The following is a 19345-nucleotide window of genomic DNA, read 5'->3' as shown; positions in this document are numbered from 1 at the left end:
TTAAAAACATTTTCAAGAAAAATGCTTTAAAGAAACATATTTCAAAGAAATGATGACTGTGGACACATTTCACACTAATAGCAACCTTCCAGAGCCATCATCACTTTATATATTAAAATATAATCCAACATGAAGATAACCTTTTGGTCCAAGTAATGCAGCATGTTTGGTCAGTTCTAAATAAAATGGAAAAAACATTTTGGCTGCTTTTTGCTAATATCCTAATTGTGCTTTGTATGCTGCTGCTGCTGCTGCTGCTAAGTCGCTTCAGTCGTGTCTGACTCTGTGCGACCCCATAGACGGCAGCCCACCAGGCTTCCCTGACCCTGGGATTCTCCAGGCAAGAACACTGGAGTGGGTTGCCATTTCTTTCTCCAATGCATGAAAGTGAAAAGTCAAAGTGAAGTCGCTCAGTCGTGTCCGACTCTTAGCAACCCCATGGACTGCAGCCTACCAGGCTTCTCCGTCCATGGGATTTTCCAGGCAAGAGTCTTTGTATACTTAGGTTAAATATATGTATTTATCAAATGTTTCTATATTACTTGGTCTAAACCTGTACTGAAGACAGGCCAAATGTATACCATGTCCATATACAATGCACTGTTGAGGCAAAAATATTTATCCGTGAATGATTATAAGTTAATTTCATTAGGCTATCATATGATTTTTGTTAGAAATTAGGGGGTAGAAAAAAGAGGGTCTTGAGGTTTGGGACTTATAAAAATTAATACCTAAGTTAAGTTTGATAATTAAATGTTAAAAAAATAAGAGAAAAAAAAAATAAAATGTATTGATAATAGAAGAGCACTGACCTTTCTCTCTTACTCGGTTAAAGATTTTAACCTCCTTCAGGTTGACTCCAAGACCTGTTCTCATGGTTACGGTTTCTGTGGCATCATTCTTGTGGCCCCTTCTGATGGACCCATTGGCATGTGCTCTGCCAAGAAGTTGAACATACACGATTAAAAATCTTTAACTAATTCAAACCAAACCAGCTATTTAACCTGAAGATAACAGATGGCCCAGCAGAAGGGAAAGAAATCAACATTAGTCTGTGACATTGAAACGGTTGAACCTGGAATAGCAAGAGCAACTGCCTTTTTTTGTGCAGAAATTACATGGTTCTGTGAGATTTTTTTGTGACCTTGTTAAGAAATGGCTAATCCTACAAGGGTAAAGCAACTGACACTAAAATAACATTTTGAGACTCAGATACTTATGAAAAAGTAAATTACCTGTCAGACCAGTAGATGTAAGCCCCAAAGACCGCAACTGAAAACATATCCACATTGCTCCCTGACAGCACCATCTCACGATTCCCTCCAGTCTCAAGGTCAATTCTTTCTATCTTGTCTGTTCGAGCATCACACCAGTACAATTTATTTTCCTAAGATCGATTAAAAAGTAATATTACAAGCTGTTTTTTATTAAGTGTTTTACAAAGAAAATAAGAGAAAACTAAAAATGGAGTAAAGCAAGTTTGCATTTAATGCAGTTTAAACACTTAAGACATCCAACAGACCTCAAAGTCAATGGAGATACCATTTGGCCATGCTATTCCCATGCTCACGAGGACAACCTTCTCTGAGCCATCTAAGCGAGCCTTTCCAATGCAGGGCATCTGTCCCCACTCAGTCCAGAACAAGTAGCTGAAATGAAATTGTAGATAAATTCAGGTAAACACAAAAATGTATATTATTAATAAAAACAGCAATAACATTCATACTAACAACAAAAATACCTTTTACAAAAAAAGGTATATATGTATTTGTTTGCAACAAAATAATTTTTATTGTAAAAAATTAGCTATTCATAGAAATTACTAGGAAGAATTTCCAAAATAATTTGCTCCTGTTTTTGACATGACAAACATCATTTCCTTCAAGAAGCCATCTATGTTCTGATTTTTCCACCATACGCTTTACTTCATTTTGTGAATTAGAATGGCAAATTTAAACTTGTATTTCTTTACAATTTTACTTTTTATTCATATATCTGGGTGCCATTAGATGTTAAGCACAATGAGGACAGAGATCTTTATTATTCACTGTTATATCTATAGCACTAGGTAATTTATGAATGCATACACAAATGCAGTATAACTTTCAATTCTGTCCATTTAGATTGTTAAATGGCTAGCTATTCTAGTTTGCGTTATATAAATTATCTTGTGATGCTATTTTAAAGCATGAATTCAAACAAAGCAAACCTTATTTTAGTAATCTTGTAATGTAATATGGAAGGACTGTGGAAGAAACTAAAATATAGAAAGAAAATCCAGACAGAATACGCAGAAATAAAACATGTCAATAAATGAAATGTTAAAATACAGAAGGTACATAATCCATGTTTTCTTTCATTTATTCTTTCAAGAAATATAATATTTATATTACAATACAGAAATTCATGCTTTCAGGTAAACCAGATCTATTCTTCTGAAGTTATGCCCAGTGAAACTTTATTCAGCTGTCATATAATAGCAGTGACTAAAGTTTAGAAAAATATGGCAATCATTGACTTATTCACACAAAAGAGTGTGTACTCTGTGCATATTTGTTATGACCAACCTAGATAGCATATTCAAAAGCAGAGACATTACTTTGCCAACAAAGGTCCGTCTAGTCAAGGCTATGGTTTTTCCAGTGGTCATGTATGGATGTGAGAGTTGGACTGTGAAGAAAGCTGAGCACTGAAGAATTGATGCTTTTGAACTGTGGTGTTGGAGAAGACTCTTGAGAGTCCCTTGGACTGCAAGGAGATCCAACCAGTCCATTCTATAGGAGATCGGTCCTGGGTGTTCTTTGGAAGGAATGATGCTAAAGCTGAAACTCCAGTACTTTGGCCACCTCGTGTGAAGAGTTGACTCATTGGAAAAGAGTCTGATGCTGGGAGGGATTGGAGGCAGGAGGAGAAGGGGATGACAGAGGATGAGATGGCTGGATGGCATCTCCAACTTGAAGGACATGAGTTTGAATGAACTCCGGAAGTTGGTGATGGACAGGGAGGCCTGGCGTGCTGCAATTCATGGGTTTGCAAAGAGTCGGACACGACTGAGCGACTGAAATGAACTGAACTGAACTGACTGATATAAACAATCATACACAAGAAGAGAAAGTGAGACTGCATATAGAAAAGATCTATGTTCACATTTTGTATTTCTCCATGAAAATACTAAACTATATAAAATATGTATATTTCCTTTGTACGTATTGTTTTGATTTATCTTAAAAGTTGATTTCTGCCCCCCCGAGAATGCTGTATAAAATAAATGCATTGGACTTTTACAACCAAATTGAGCTATGGCTGGAATCCCAAGTATATTAATCCTGAAGAAACTTTTACTCATATTTACAAGCTCTATAAATCAAAAAGGGAAAACTTTGTAGCAAGAAATCCAACTATTAATATTTTACTGATTAGATCTAAGTTGAAGCAGGCATGATGATACCTATACTTGTATTAAAATTATGAGTTTTAAGTCTTTAAGGGACATTGCATTAAAAATTATTTAAAATTAATATTTTAACTGAGAGATAAATGTGTTGCATCATTTAATTTTTCAAGGAGAAATGTTAACATTAGTAATGTCATTAAAATGACTAGTCAGTTGTTTGTTAAGATGGGAAGAATGTTATACTGTGAAGGAAGCATTTTAGGCGCCAAGACAGATGTGCTTATTTATTCAATATGATTCTTGTCATATACCTCTAATATACTACAGAGTTAAAATATGGAAGGAAGTGAGTATAATATACATTTTATTTAATAGTAAAATGCTTTCAAATGTACTAAATGACTAACAAAATATTATATCAAGTGAGTAGGTCAAATCAGTCATTTAACATATTAAATCTCACAACTATAGAAACTGCAATTCAGAGAGTTAATGATCATAGTCACATGGCTGATAAGGGAACTGCACACAGGCTTTATTAACCCAAGTCTGTACTTTCTTCTCTATGTTGTCTTGAAAAATACAAATATAATACAACAAAAATATCAAATGTTATTTTCCCCTAGATATAAATATAGCAAAGATCTCCATACTTAAAACACAAAACAAAATGTGAAAAAAGTCTTAGTCTTAAAAATAAGTCTCTCCTTCTTTATCCCTTGTTTCCTCCTATTTTAAATTTGCAAAACTTCATGCAGGAGGCTTAGATGAATGGCAACAAAATTAGGAATTAAAAAATATTCAAAATAAAACTGTCTTGAATACAGAGTTTATTCAATTTTCAGTAGTAATTTGACAAACTGCTACAATATAGCCAAATAAGACAAAACTGACTGAAGGCATCACTTTTGTGGCTAAAATATTTATCAGCTTAATAAAACTAAAAGATTCTACACCCACCAAAATTAAGCAACATTTTATGAATGTCAGGCAAATAACAACTGATTTGCTCATTAAACTGAAATGGAGAGTACAAACTTAACACCTTGAAAACCTCTGGGAATGATAAACCAAATGTAGAGAAAGAATGCTACTTACAAAACTGAAGGGAGAAACTTATGAATAATTTAAGAGAGCAATTTACATACATGTGTTTGATATATTTTTAATGAACATAGATTCTTCATATCTTAACGTGATATCTAGCAATGGGAAGAAATGAAAATTGTTTTCACTGGTTTTTGAGACTCCATGGAATTTAAGATTCAGTGATAGCATTTCAAATTGATATCATCCCCATATGAGTTCAGTTTTGCTGTAGTGAAGTGTTTGTTGATTTATATGATACAACCAAGAAAATTGCCTTTAGAGTATTAATTTGGTTGATCTAGCCCTGAAAATACTTTTCAAGGCTATCTCAGATCCAGAAATTTTTAAAATTGTCAAAATCAAATGCTGCATTTACAAAAGACATTTCTCTGGATAATAATTTGTTTTACAGTGAAAATACCCTCATTCACAGAGGCTTACAGTTACAGAATTAAAAAACAGATTTTTTTAAAAGACATTCAAAAGTGGTTTGACATAGTATAGAAACACTATTAATATCAGAAATCTTCATAACACAAATATCCCTATTGTCTTAATTAGACATAGAAGTTCTTTACAGGAATATGTGCAAAGAATACATATTACAAGTTTACTTCCAATTAACTTTTGATATTTCAGTAATAGGTAGAAGACTATTGGGTAGAGTTGAGTCCTCAAAGGTTTTTAAATTTATAATTGTAGTGGTCACAGAATTAGTTTACACACAGGTGTGTTAATAATGGAAAACAAATATTTTTACACAGCAATTAGATTCTGCTGAAAAATATACTTGTAAGGTACTATAAATGTTTTTGAATAGTTTCAAAAAATATTTTGGTGGAAATAAGGCTAACAGGAAAACTAAGCTCAAAATTTGGTTGGGAAAGAATAAAGGAATATGAGTAAGAGAAGAATGAACATGTTTAAATTGTTACAGACATAGTATTAAATATGATTCTTATATTTTAAATATATGAAAAATAGTGAAATGCCTCTAATTTGAATCAATCATTTTCTTTTAAGGTTCTTTGACTCTTTCCCTGGAGCATAGATCTGGGTTGCAATTTTTACAATAAATTTGCTCTTTCCTCTAGTCCTATCCTTTCCCTAAGAGAATATAATATAGATACTTTATCAGATATGCTGGAGAAAACCTGAAATAGTCAAAAATTGCCATGCTGGTACAAAAAATGAATATCACATAAATCTCTTAACATAAGCAGTTGGTTGAAAAGAGAATCAAGAATGTCACTCTGTCCTCTGCTAGAGTGGAGTTCAATATTGTGTTAGTTTATCTGTAAAAATAAGAAAGACAAAAGCCCTAGAGGGTTTTATATGTCAGGAATAGTAACTGAGCAGTATCACTAGAATCACTGAAAACACATGCTAATTGTATGCCTCATAGGACAATATATCTGTCTCTAACTTCATGCCAAAGCACAAGCAAAATAATGAAGTATTGTCAAAGTTTCAATCCATTTCATGAATATGTGAATTGACATCCTTCATCCTCTATGAGGAATACGGTATATTCCTCTGTTCCTTAGAGGGATTATTCACATTCCTGTTGTCTTCATTTGTGCGCAATTTTTGTTTTGACAAAGTGTTACATGCCAATCCCAAATCACTTTTTATGTGTTACTATTTATTAGAGGCTCCTGAAAGTGTAAAAAGAATGCAACCACAGATACTGGAACACTCTGCTCAAAGAAAGAGAGTCTAGAGAGAATATAACCTTGAATACTACTTTCTAATTTTTTATAGTGGTTCGGTGGATGATTCTCAAAAGTATTCTTTCAATGCAGTCATTCACTCATTCAGCAAGGATTAAATAGGTATTTATTAAGTGCCAGGAACTGGTAAGAGATGAATTGGACTCAGTGACCCTTATGAAGGTCACTGTTTAATGGCAGACACAAATGGGCAAATAAAGAATTACCTGAGAAAAATGTTAACAGGAATGCTTAAAACTTGCTAGTTTTAAGTCTCTATAAGTCATGAAAGTAGGGGCTTCAATACAAAAACTGGGCAAGTGCTATGGTGAGAGAAGTTGTCTTCCCCATAAACAACTTCAGAGGTGAACTTTCTAAGCAAATAAAGATACAGGCCATCTTGGTTGTTGTCTCTGTTTCAACTTAGAAATATTTTTATTATTTCTTAATATTGAAGACCTGTTTCTTCAGGTGTTGTTCTATTATTTTTTATCATTAAGTTTTACATTAGATTCCTTCTTGACTTTTCAAGGAAATCCAACCAGTCCATCCTAAAGGAAATCAGTCCTGAATATTCACTGGAAGGATTGATGCTGAAGCTGAAACTCCAATACTTTGGCCACCTGATATGAAGAATTGACTCATTTTAAATGACCCTGAAGCTGGGAAAGATTGAAGGTGGGGGGAGAAGGGGACGACAGAGGATGAGATGGTTGGATGGCATCACCAACTCAATGGACGAGTTTGAGTAAACTCTGGGAGTTGGTGATGGACAGGAAAGCCTGGTGTGCTGCAGTCAATGGGGTCACAAAGAGTCAGACACAACTGAGCAACTGAACTGAACTGAACTGACTTTGCAATATTAAGTAATTATATAAAACAGTTATGTGTGTGCCCAGCCAACAGTGGAGAAATATGGAGAAAAAATCTTTAGAAAAAAACATTCCATTGCATCTGTAATTCCATAACATGTTAGGTTTGTATTTAATTCCTTATTTTATGTATCTATTTATACCCTGCCTTATTTCTCATCCTTTCATTTTAATAAATATGTATATATATATGTGTATATATATATATATATAAACATATTAGTTTGTATTTATATGGTTAACAGTTGTTTTCCTGAGTGAGTGGTCCATTTTTTAATTCCCTTTTGGTTTTCTCAATTTATAACACTTGATGGTTCCCTATAATATATGCATTTTCCTATGAAATATTTAACAGACTCCAAGAGCCTAGACTTCTAGCGCTCATGAGTTGATTTGGAATTCTTAAAATATTATACAGAAAACTTTAATTGGTTTCATGACCCCCAAACCATCTTATATATCAGTAATATCAACCTGCCCTGGATATCCCATGTTAAAACAAACAGGGAATTCAATAAGCAAACAGAGAAATATCTTAAACTTCTCTTTTACCCTTTACCACATTTTTACTGGTTGGATCTCTTAAGAATTTAGAAACAAGGTCTTATACTTTTTGTGCAGCTATCACTGGTCTCCATTCAACAGGGCTTTGGTAGTCTGGCCCAGGGCTTCCTTCTTACAAAAGGAAGTGCCATGACCTTTCTGGGCTTGCTTTCTCCTTCACTAGCTTGTACCTGCAATGAAAGCAGAGGGCATCTTGATCACTTCTGGCCCTTCTGTTTTCTTTTCAGTGGGAGAGGTAAGATCTAAGATTTGTGTTTAGAGGTGAGGAAATGAGAAACATATAGGGGAAAAAAAACAGGTAAGACATAACTATCTTTGAAAGAAGAGTGATTGCAGTAGAATTTTGGAGAAAATTCCTAATGGAAAATAAAACAGCAGTTTTCTTTCACTTGTCCTTATAATTTGTTAATATGCCTCTCTCTGAGTCGTGTATTAATAGAAAAAGGTGGATGTGATTTGGGGAATTATTGTGGTAGTTCTGAGTTACTTAACCATCATGGAATATTAATATTATGAACTAGCACCCTGATTCCATCATTATTTCTATTGCAAATCAAAGTTAATTCCTTCTTTATTATATGTCATCTTGACTTCAGATACAAAATATACTTTAGGAGATGGTGTTAAACTGTGCTATACTTTTGCTGTTTCAAAGATGTTAAACTGTAATTCAAGACCTTCTATATACTATTGAACATATTCAAAATGCACATACGCACACTCACACATATATATATATATATATATATATATACACATATATGTAATCAATCAAAGACCATTTAACAGATGTACTTGTTGAATACCAAGATACCACACAAAGCTGTCTTTGCCATGGAAAGAAACACTTTTCAGAAAGTTATTTATGCTCATAGAGATATAAAGCTAAATTAAGATAGGCAATGTAGATCCTAGTGCCTAAAAGGGGGGCGGGGGGAAATAGGGTATTTGTGCTTCACTTAGAGATAATACATCATGGAAGATTAACTAGCTTTTGTGAAATCACACTGTGACTTTCTATACATCTTTTGTTGTTGTTGCTGTAGGTAGAAAAACACTTTTTAGCATAAAGAGATTACATTTTATTTTTTAAAGAGTGAGGCCTTACCAAAGAAAAAGGGAGTCAGTGGAGGAGAGAAACTGATTTTTCAAGCTAAACTAAATTCATATACACTTTCTATTTTGCATTTGGCTACACTTTAAAAGACTTCATCTCCATTGTTCAAAATCAGGCTTCATGCCCCACTCTTCAAGGAACGTTTATATTTTGGATTCAGCTGATTTACTCCGTTATGGTTCACCTTTTCCTTTGGTAAGGACACCTGCCACTTTTTAACTTTAGGCAGAATATTTAAACGCTGTACTTCATTCCTATGATATGAATTTTGACACTTATATGTCTATGTAATATTACCTGGAAATCGGTGTTTGAGTAACTTTTACGCAGAACAATCATTGATAAGCCCTTTCCCCACTCCTCTAAACTCATCAGTAAGCATATAGGTAAGGTATTGGAAGACACTTTTCACTAATATTTCCAAGCAGTAATAAACATTTCCTGAAAATAAACATAATAACTAAAAAGGTATATCAAGTCAATTTTGAATCCTGAAAAATATCTATAGATGCAGTAATACAGAAGAAAAGTTTTTAAGAAGAAATGAAGATAGAGAAATAATATTTAAAATGGCTATTTATGTCAAAGATTTCTTTTTTTGAGGGATGAAATGTGAATCTGTGGGGAGCGGAGGCTCAAAATTAATAAATCAAAAGTATTTACTGAGATCCACCAGCTAAGTCAGCTCTAAGCTCAGACTCACAATGGAGAGAAGTGGAAAACTTAAGAGACAGCTGGAGATAAAGAATGACAAGATTTACAGACAGATGGAAATAGTTGATGAAAACCTGTGAAAAGTGTAAAGTAAGTTTCAATCTTGTCAGGACAAAAGAACCATGGTAACACAAAAAGACACAATGGTTAGGACAGAAAGTAGATGAAAAATAGATGTAGTATATGAAAGTAGATGGAAAAGTTTTCGTGAAAGTGGGATGTCACTGAAATTAAAATAAATCATTTCTAAAGGAAATTGTAAATAGAAATAAAAGGAATGAAGATAAAATACTGGATGTAATGCAATGATTAAAGTTAGAAACATGAAAATATATGTAGAAGATAAATATATCAAGCGAGAAAATAGCATACAAAGCTTTAAATGAGTATGCCCAGAACAGATACACAGTGCTCAAAAAAAAGAGAAAAATCTATATATATATATGGAAGGGATCAGAGAGAACAGTAAAACTCCAAGTTAAAGAAGGTACCAGAGCAAAACTCTTGAGTGGATAACCAATAGAAAAATGTTAAGAAGGCAAGCAGCATGAAACCTGAAAAAAAAAATCTGGATTTGGCTATGGATAAATTTAGATATTCCTAGAAAGAACTCAAGCTGAAAACTCATTTCAGAAATTCAATGATGAGACATTTACTTCCAAGAACTAGAGAAGTAAACATACAGAGAGAAATAGGGCAGCATTTTTCTTTTCAAATAAGAGGGATCTGAGCCTAGTTGAAAGCAAAGGGAAAATCTTCATTGTAAGTTAAAGATGATAGAATGGAAGAGTAATTTCAATGAGATGCCCAAAGAAATGGATGCCATTGTGTCTAGAATAAAAGTGAAGTATATTTAAGTAAGGGGAGAAAAAAAAAAAAAACAAACAGCTTTCGCTGAGGTTATATGCACGATTTCAAAACATTCACATTATGAATTTGTATATTTCATTTCCCCTTACCATCAAATAGTCTCTCTAATACATTTAAACACCTAAATCCATTTAATTGCTTTACTGCTGCTGCTGCCGCTAAGTCACTTCAGTCGTGATAGCTGACAATTTTGCCATATTCTCCCTCCAAGATGACATACTTAGAGATCTTATGACTCACGTTGTTGATCTGGTGAATATCTCAGCTCATGCTTCCTCATCTTTTCTGTTTCAGGGACTTACATCTATCTTCTTTTGTCTCAACCCTACATTACTCTAATTTCCTGTTCTTGGTTTCATTCCATTTTATCACTAATTTCTAGACCTCATCTCCTGATTAGCAACTCATGGTTACTCCCTTATAATTGCCAACTTTGATTGTGTTATCACCTGCTCCCTTTTGGGGTTATTTTTCCCATCATTTTTCTACTGCTAAGTTACCAAGCACTATTACTCAAGGTCATATAAATACCTCATTAGTTTCTAGAAACTCTTTGAAGCTGGACACATGTTGCTTGGAATCCTTTTTATTCATATTCTATTTGCCACAATAATTTCAGCAAATCTACCTATTTACTTATAGCCACTAATTCTATGTATATCATCTATAACGTTCTTCAATTTCACTAATTTTAACCTCTAAAATAGATTCTATTGGTATATTCTTACTGCTGAAGCTGTAGCTCCAATACTTTGGCCACCTGATATGAAGAGTCAATTCACTGGAAAAGACCCTGATGCTGGGAAAGATTGAAGGCAGGAGGAGAAGGGGGCGACAGAGGATAAAATGGTTGGGTGGCATCATCAACTCAATGGACATGAGTTTGAGCAAACTCTGGGAGATGGTGAAGGACAGGGAAGCCTGGCATGCTGCAGTCCATGGGGTCACAAAGAGTCAGACACAACTGAGTGACTGAACAACTGGTGTATGTACTCTGTCCCCTTCATTCATTCCATCGCCCAAAATAGAAGAGAACTTTCCCTAATATAATCTTCCTATTTAAATTTACCTCATTTAACCTTCCCAATAACCAAAAGCAATATAGCATTTGAGATCAAGATGCTTCAAAAGATATCAAAGGTAGGAAATGTCCACACTGACCTTCCAAACTGTCATGGACACCACTGGTGCTGCGTTTAGACACCTTCTGATCCTATTTGCGATCTCTATGCACTCCAGTGCCCAGCTACTGTGTCCTTTTCTTTTCAGTAACTCATATAGGCAACATTTTTTCAGAGGACAGCTACTAGCATCTTCCTTTGCAAGTGGTGCTGAGAGCAAGAAATCTTGGGAATGTATATCTCCCCAGGGTTGCCCTATCCAGTGAATAACTGGCTGGGAGTTCGAAGTCAAGCTCCCTTGCTAAGTGAGGTCTACCCTCCAAAACTTTCCAAGGTTCACAGTTGAACCTTTGTTTGGCCCCTTTCTTATCTGACTTCTACCTGACTTGAATTTTCATTCCAGGATCTGTTTTCAGAGATACCTTATTTAAGATTCAAATCTTGTCCATCTGCTATCCTCCATTCTTCCTATCCACCCTATTGCTTCTTCCTTGCCAAGGTTACTGCTAAGCTCCTTGGAATCTGTCTCCTCTTTACACACATTTTCTTTCACCCCTCAGCTGATGAATATGTGCAATACTTCCCTGGTCCCATACTAAGAAAAATGTTTCTTTATGCCCTACTATCTTTTCAACACACTTTCTATTTTTGACTCTTTTCCTTCATTGTCCATGTTTCTGTCACTGTAGTCTAAATATTCTGGCTCTATTTTCTAATTATCTTTCACTTATTAATTCTTTATATTTGGCTTCTTCTCTTATCAATTTCCTGAAATTCATAATGATTAAAAATGCCATCCCTTTCACCAATTACATGTCCTGTTTTCTGCTTTTATGTCTCTCGATCTCCTTCTTGCAGATACATTTGAAGTTCTTCCTAAAACTCTCTTGTCCTGCTTTCTATGAAAGTGATTTTTCTGAGTACTTGAAATGGCTTCTTCCTCTGCATTTCTTTTGCCTTATTGCTAATTTTGTTTTTGCTCCCCGTAATCATTTTATCTCCATTTGTAAACATTCTTCATTCATGTCTTTAGACTTTTTTTCCTGTAGTCTTCCTTGGATAATTTCATCCACTACCATTTTTTATTGCAGAACCTGAACTCTGTTGGAATAAGTAGGAATGACTCTATATTTATCCAACTCTTGCTCTTGCTTCTATTTATGCTCTACTAGCTATCTCTTCTCCAGAATTTGCTATCTCAGGAAGAATCCAAGCTTTCCAAGACAATTCTAGTTAAAAAAACAGAATGATATTATTAAGATTAATTCTCATGCATAAAAGACCAGATCTTTCTAAGTCCAAACTTAAATCTCATATCTATTTTAAAATCTTATTCCCTCTTTCCAGCTTTGATCTGACTCCTCCTGGCTTAAGAACCTGCAGAAAAAAGTCACACAACTTTTCCATTTACAACTTTTATATTTATTTTAGTTTCCCACTTATATATTGGTCTCTGGTTGTCTCTCTTTCTTGATATGAGGGCAGAAAAAGAATCCTTCCTCTTCCTCCATAACATCCTTCCTGGAAGGATAAAGAACCATTCCGAAGAATTTCTTAAAGAATGCAACAACCTCAATGTACTTCTGATCTCTGCTTATGTGGATTCTCTGAGGTCATGGGGAAGGCTTAGGAGAAAGGATCCAGGACCAGTTTGTGTTTCACTTGGTAAAATGGGGATGGAGTCATCATAATATTTTTTAAATGTGGGGAATCCAATTGCCAATTTTCCGGCCCCAACTTATCTTCCACCTACATTAACTACTTTTCCATACATGTCCTTTATATACTTTTGCTCTTGGCAATGTCCTTTGCTTTGCCACTACTAATTTTTTATTTATTTTATTTCTTATTTATACAATATATTTCTACTCCATCTCAAAAACATTCTTTCTTCATGTCTCCTCCCCACAGTTGCTACTACCCTCACTTTTACTACCTACACCAGTCATAAGCTATGTGTTTTCTGAAAATTTAATGTAGTTTTATAACAGTCATATAAAAGTTTTCACTTTAACATGAAATGTAGGTATCAGATTTAAGCTTGAGTTATATCAATATAGTCTTTTGGTGCTTCCATTATAGTTCTACTTTACATTATGTTAGTTACTTTTCCGACAAAATTTTGTACTTGTTTAAAAGTTTAAACAGAAAACTCATTGTGAACAAAAGCTACACCTTATTTATATCATCATACTTTACAGTGTCTACTGGTATCTTTCACACCATCATCCTGTTTTGTCAACATGTACTGAATTAAAGGCTGAGGAGGAGATGGAGACATCTTGACATGACCTTGCTGGCTGGGCATAGCACTTAAACTGATAAAATAGTGAAGTATATGCAGAGTTTTTGCCTGATGTCTTCAATCATTCTAAGGAGAAATAGATATAGTTATATGCTAAGATGACTGTACAAAATATACTTAACAAAAGAAAGTCTGGAATAACAACTTGAGGGCAAAACTCGGCTTCAAAAGAAATGCAAGCGAAAACTAAAGATTGATAAGTTAGCAGCAAGAGGCCTGTTAAATTGAACTGCATAAATCAATAATAGTCCAGGCACAAGATGTTTTCTAGAATAAAGTGAAGCACTGGGCTTATTATAAATATGATAGGAAGAAATCATATTATTCAAACAGACCCATTTCCTGTGTATCTATAATATTTCATAACATTCAAATTATATTTGTTCCTACCTTCAAAATAATTACATATAGTCCAACAATTGATCAGGTTTATTTTTTCCATTGAGGGTATACTGATTCACTGCTTTATTATAAAGTATAAATGAAAAAGATATTTTTTTAATGTCATTGCATTAGTCAGTCTTAGTCATTCAGTCATGTCTGATTCTTTGTGACCCTATGGACTATAGCTCACCAGGCTCCTCTGTCCAAGGAATTCTCCAGGTAAGAATACTGGAGTGAGTTGCCATTCCCTTCTCCAGGGGATCTTCCTGACCTAGGGATTGAACCAGAGTCTCCTGAATTGCAGGCAGATTCTTTATCATCTGAACCACCCTCACACTGGAAGAGGAAATTTTATATTCAAGTTTACAGGTATGATGTGGACACACTAAATTGACTCATGTGTTTTATGCTTGGAACTAAACAAAATTATACCTTCCCTCAACATTCTTAATGTGTACTGGCAAATGTCCATGAATGTGCAGTTGTAGGCAAGAGAATGTATAGGGCAAGTCAGATCCAACTCAAATATTTTCTAAAACATCTAGCTTTTCCAGTATTTTGTCATTATTGTTTATTCTCTCTTTCACTTATAGTTCTAGTCTTTAAATTTTTATTATAACTTTTTGTAAACTCTGTTAAGCCTATTTTCTTATATGCTTGATATTTTTGGTTATTCATTTCTGCAATACTTCTATGTGTATATGTAACAGGTAGCACACATACATACATATATAATGCAGCATAATCTTTGAAATTTAGAAAATATAACTCTCCCATACATTATGTTAATGACAGAGTAATATATTTTAATTGTGGTATCAGTTTCCTTATCTGTAAAATGGAGGAAATAATATCACTCTGGGCTTCCCTGCTGACTCAGCGGTAAAGAATCTGCCTGCCAATGCAGGAGACGTGGGTTCAATCCCTGAGTCAGGAAGATACTCTGGAGAAGAAAATGTGTGCATGCGTGTGTGCAGTTGCTTCAGTCGTGTCCTGCTCTTTGCAACCCTATGGTCTGTAGTCCACCGGGCTCCTCTGTCCATGGGATTCCCTAGGCAAGAATGCTGGAGTGGGTTGCCACGCCCTCCTCCAGGGGATCCTCCTAATGCAGGGATCAAACCCACATCCCTCGCATTGTAGGTGGATTCTTTACCCCTGAGCCAACTGGGTAGCCCAGGAAATGGCAAACATTTCCATGCTCTTGATTGGGAAATCCCATGGTCAGAAGAGCCTGGTAGGCTAAAGTCCATTGGGTATAAGAGAGTCAGACATGATTTAGTCATTAAAAGGCAACAAAAACACTCTAATTTAAAGTTTGTTATAAACTTTTAAACAGAGTGAAAGAGGACTCACTGGTAAATTCTGAGCAAAGAAGTTACTGCCACTTACATTTGAGAAGGACCATTAGGCTGTGACATGAAGAATAGACTGTAGGAATACAAGGATAGAAGATGGTAATCCACAGTCCTGAAATGTTGGCAAGAGTGATTTCACTCAGACTAGGGTGGAAACAATGAAAACTGGGAGAAGTAGGTAAAGCATAAATGTATTTTGAAGCCAAAGGTAACAGGATTTCTGGTATACTGAATATAGGATATGTGAGAGGGATACCAAAAGTGTCATATTTTCTCTTTGAAATTCATCTCAAGATTTTCCCCTAGTAATAGAAACTCAGTTTATTTAATTGAAACTATTAATAGAAACTCAGACTGTAGAATTTTAATTAGATTGTAGAGTTTGGTTGTCCAAATGGAAAAATGGAACTTTCAATTATACAGGTAGACATACTTATCTGTAACTTAAAAAGAAGAAGGAAAAAATTTGGGATGAACATGTTGCTATAACAATTATAAATACATAAATAGAAACGGAAGCTTTATAAATACTGAAGAACAAGGTTGGCTATCAGATGGTTACTTCATTCACACACACACACACAAAAACTGACTTCTAAACACATAAACAGTTTTAGGGAAGAACTTTAAATGAATAATCTAGAAAAACACTGGTGTACTCATTTGGATTTACACACACATTAAAGAACTGCATAAGGACTTCCCTGGTGGTCCATTGGTTAAGAATCACCTTCCAATGCAGAGGACAAGGGTTTGACCCCTGATCCAGAAAGATTCCACGTCACATACCTTGGAGCAACTAAACCGATGCGCCATACCTACTGAAGCCCAGGCACCCTAGAGTCCCTGCAATTAGAAGCCCACCACACTGCAAGTAGAGAGTAGTCCCCACTTGCCTCATCTAAAGAAAGTCTGCAGGTAGCAATGAAGACTCAGTGCAGCCATAAATAAATAAATACATGTATTAAATGTAAGCCCATCAAATATGTACTGAAATACACATGACAAAGTGAAAACAAACTTTTCCTTCCACTTAGGTAAGATACTGAATTTATTTCAAACATTATGATTACAAATAAATATTAATATCAACGTACAGATTTTTCTTTTAATGAAACTTTGGAAAAGTCACCTAAAATCCCCAAATATATGTAAATGTTAAACTCACCCTTTTTCTGGGTGCAAAGCTATAGATCTTGGTTGATCCAGGCCTTGGGAAATAATTACATAACGAAAAGAGCCATTGAGTCTTGCAACTTCAATTAAGTTGAAACCATGATCTGTCCAATATATGTTACCTAGAAGAAATACAGAAATGTTAATAATTGTGAGAAAAATTATTTATTAATTATAGCTAAAATTAACTTTCTAAACATTCACATAACCATAAAGAAATCATTTACCTCCTACATTCTTTTTTAATAGGTACACTAAGCAGAAAGCTATAAATAAACTAATATGTAAATGCTTCTTAATCTCACACATCTGTTCTTTAACCCATATAATACTTTCGTGTGTTAAAAGTAAATGGAAACTTCTCTCACCTGAAAAAGAGCTCTATTTTCACTTCCTACTGACTTCAGGCAAAAGACAACTTCTAATACTTTTTTATCAGCCTCATGGGACTCAGGTGAGTTGAGCAAAGTTAATACTATGTAATCTACTTCTACATAAAAACACCTATACAAAGGCTCAAAAGTATTAGAAAGAGTGTAACCAAAAGCAAACGAGACCATTTATCCCTGTGGCTAGAAGTACAAACAAATAAAAACCTGTGATGACTCAGAAACAGAATTTTTATGAAGCATATTGAGCCCCTAACAATATAGGCTTAAAACAAAAACAGAAAGCCATGGATTTTACCAGCAATCCAGTCAATGGCTATTCCTTCCACTCTTCCCAAACCATTGGTAATGATGTCTTCTTTCCAAGTTTGATCTCTTTTAGCTCGGCTAATTTTATTGAAGCCCATGTCTGTCCAGTAGATGGTATCATTTTCTATTGATAAAACAAACAAACATACATACACTATAGAATGTATTGATATATGTATTTGTTGTTATTCAGTTACAAGTTTTGTCCAACTCTTTGAACATGGACTGAAGCAAGCGAGACTTCCCTGTCCTTCACTATCTCCCAGAGTTTGGTCAGACTCATGTCCATTGAGTTGGTGATGCCATCAAACCATTTAACCATCTGTTGCCCCCTTCTCCTCCTGCCCTCAATTTTTTCTAGCATCAGGGATATATGTATTAGGAGCACATTACATCAGCATTTTGAGTGTTATCATCCTGGGTGTACCAGAGTATAAATGTTCTTCATTAAAATTTACTAATAAAAATGGTAAGAAGGGTATTAAAACCACATGGGAAAACCTAGTCAAATATGTTTTCTAAAGCATTTTTAAAATATATGTGCAAATAGCCTATTACATCCTTTTAATTTTTTTTCATTTTCCTATTCATTTAAACTCATAAATACTTATCTCCCATGAATTTACAATTTTGATATCATATCATATTATTTTGGACCACAGTGTTTCTAGAAACATCTGTTCTAATGTCATATGATAAGAATACTACTGGAGATAATCAACAAAGTCTCAAAGTAGAGAGAGAATGGAAAGAAATAGGATATTTCAATTATGTCAAGGGTATTTTAAACATAAAGTTATTCAAAATGTGTAAAGCCTTAAAAGTACCTTATCATCCAATTATTCCTTCTGAGGTACTAGTTTCCCAAATGTCAACTACAAACCCTATGCATTCTTTTTCAAACTCTCATTGTAAAAATGGGCTTACGAACACTTGAAGAATGGCTCTGTGCTATCATAGAGTCTTTAAATAACAGTGCTTTTTGAATATTTGAATGAAAAATGTGTCTGAAGACTATAAATGAAATATATGTGCATGCATATGCATAAAGGGTAGCAATTATGGATCAATGATGTTAAATACAGCCACCAGAAAGACACTGGGGACAAATCATTAAATAATAAATTTGCTACCAACTAAGTAAGTTTTTGTGTTGTGACCTACATGGCTAATGAAGAACAAATCCTTTAAGACCAATATAATTTCCATCTGGCATAGTGACAGGCTATGGAAATAAAGAAAAAGCAATTAGTATAAAAAAGCCATTTATCAGTAAGTTTGGGGGTTCTGCTTCAAATGAAATATAGTCTAAATTCTATTACCTATCTGGGGAAAAATTCCAAACAGCCCCTGTTTGCAACAATGGTTTAGTCAGATACATGCTTGTATCAGAGCAGAGATACCATTTTCATATACATATCTAGAAAGTAAGGACTTGTTTCATCTGTCCCATTTTGTCAAAGTATCCGTTGATATATTTTTATGATTGAAGGAATGAACTGATCAACAAAAATAAGCACTGCTGTTGCTGCTGCTAAGTTGCTTCCGTCATGTCCGTCTCTGTGCGACCCCATAGACGGTAGCCCACCAGGCTCCCCCATCCCTGGGATTCTCCAGGCAAGAACACTGGAGTGGGTTGCCATTTCCTTCTCCAAAAAATATGCAAAATAAACCCTACTTTTGCATAAATACTTAAGTGTTATATGAAGAGCCCTACTCTCTTCTGCAAACATTAGACCCATATAGCCACTTACTTATTTTGTATCTCCACTGGAATATAAGAAAAGGCATCTCTGACTGTGAAAGACAAATTTTGGATTTCTATCTGAAACACTGCTTCTCTTGCAGTCTTCCACGTGGCAGCTCCCCTTGCCATGGTGATATGATGAAGGGCACCTCCATCCTTTGTTTCTTGGGTTAAAAACCTTATGCTGTCAATAATTTTTTCTCATACTTCACATCTAATTCATCACC

At 34.6% G+C, this 19345-nt stretch overlaps 1 protein-coding gene across 1 annotated transcript in view; it reads right to left on the bottom strand.

Moving 5' to 3' along the window:
* The window catches only part of LRP1B (LDL receptor related protein 1B), a 2196232-nt gene that overhangs the window by 604103 nt on the left and 1572784 nt on the right, over positions 1-19345 (bottom strand). Inside the window, exons 36-40 of the mRNA XM_060411151.1 lie at positions 17361-17495; positions 16666-16795; positions 1523-1649; positions 1236-1387; positions 813-937 (exon numbers count right to left, since the gene is read on the bottom strand). Of these exons, the coding sequence (XP_060267134.1) occupies positions 813-937; positions 1236-1387; positions 1523-1649; positions 16666-16795; positions 17361-17495 (669 nt within the window). The remainder of the gene's footprint in view (positions 1-812; positions 938-1235; positions 1388-1522; positions 1650-16665; positions 16796-17360; positions 17496-19345) is intronic.

This window comes from Ovis aries, chromosome 2 (assembly GCF_016772045.2).
Source record: "Ovis aries strain OAR_USU_Benz2616 breed Rambouillet chromosome 2, ARS-UI_Ramb_v3.0, whole genome shotgun sequence".
NCBI classification, from domain to species: Eukaryota; Metazoa; Chordata; class Mammalia; order Artiodactyla; family Bovidae; genus Ovis; species Ovis aries.
This window is presented reverse-complemented; position numbering and strand designations above follow the sequence as displayed.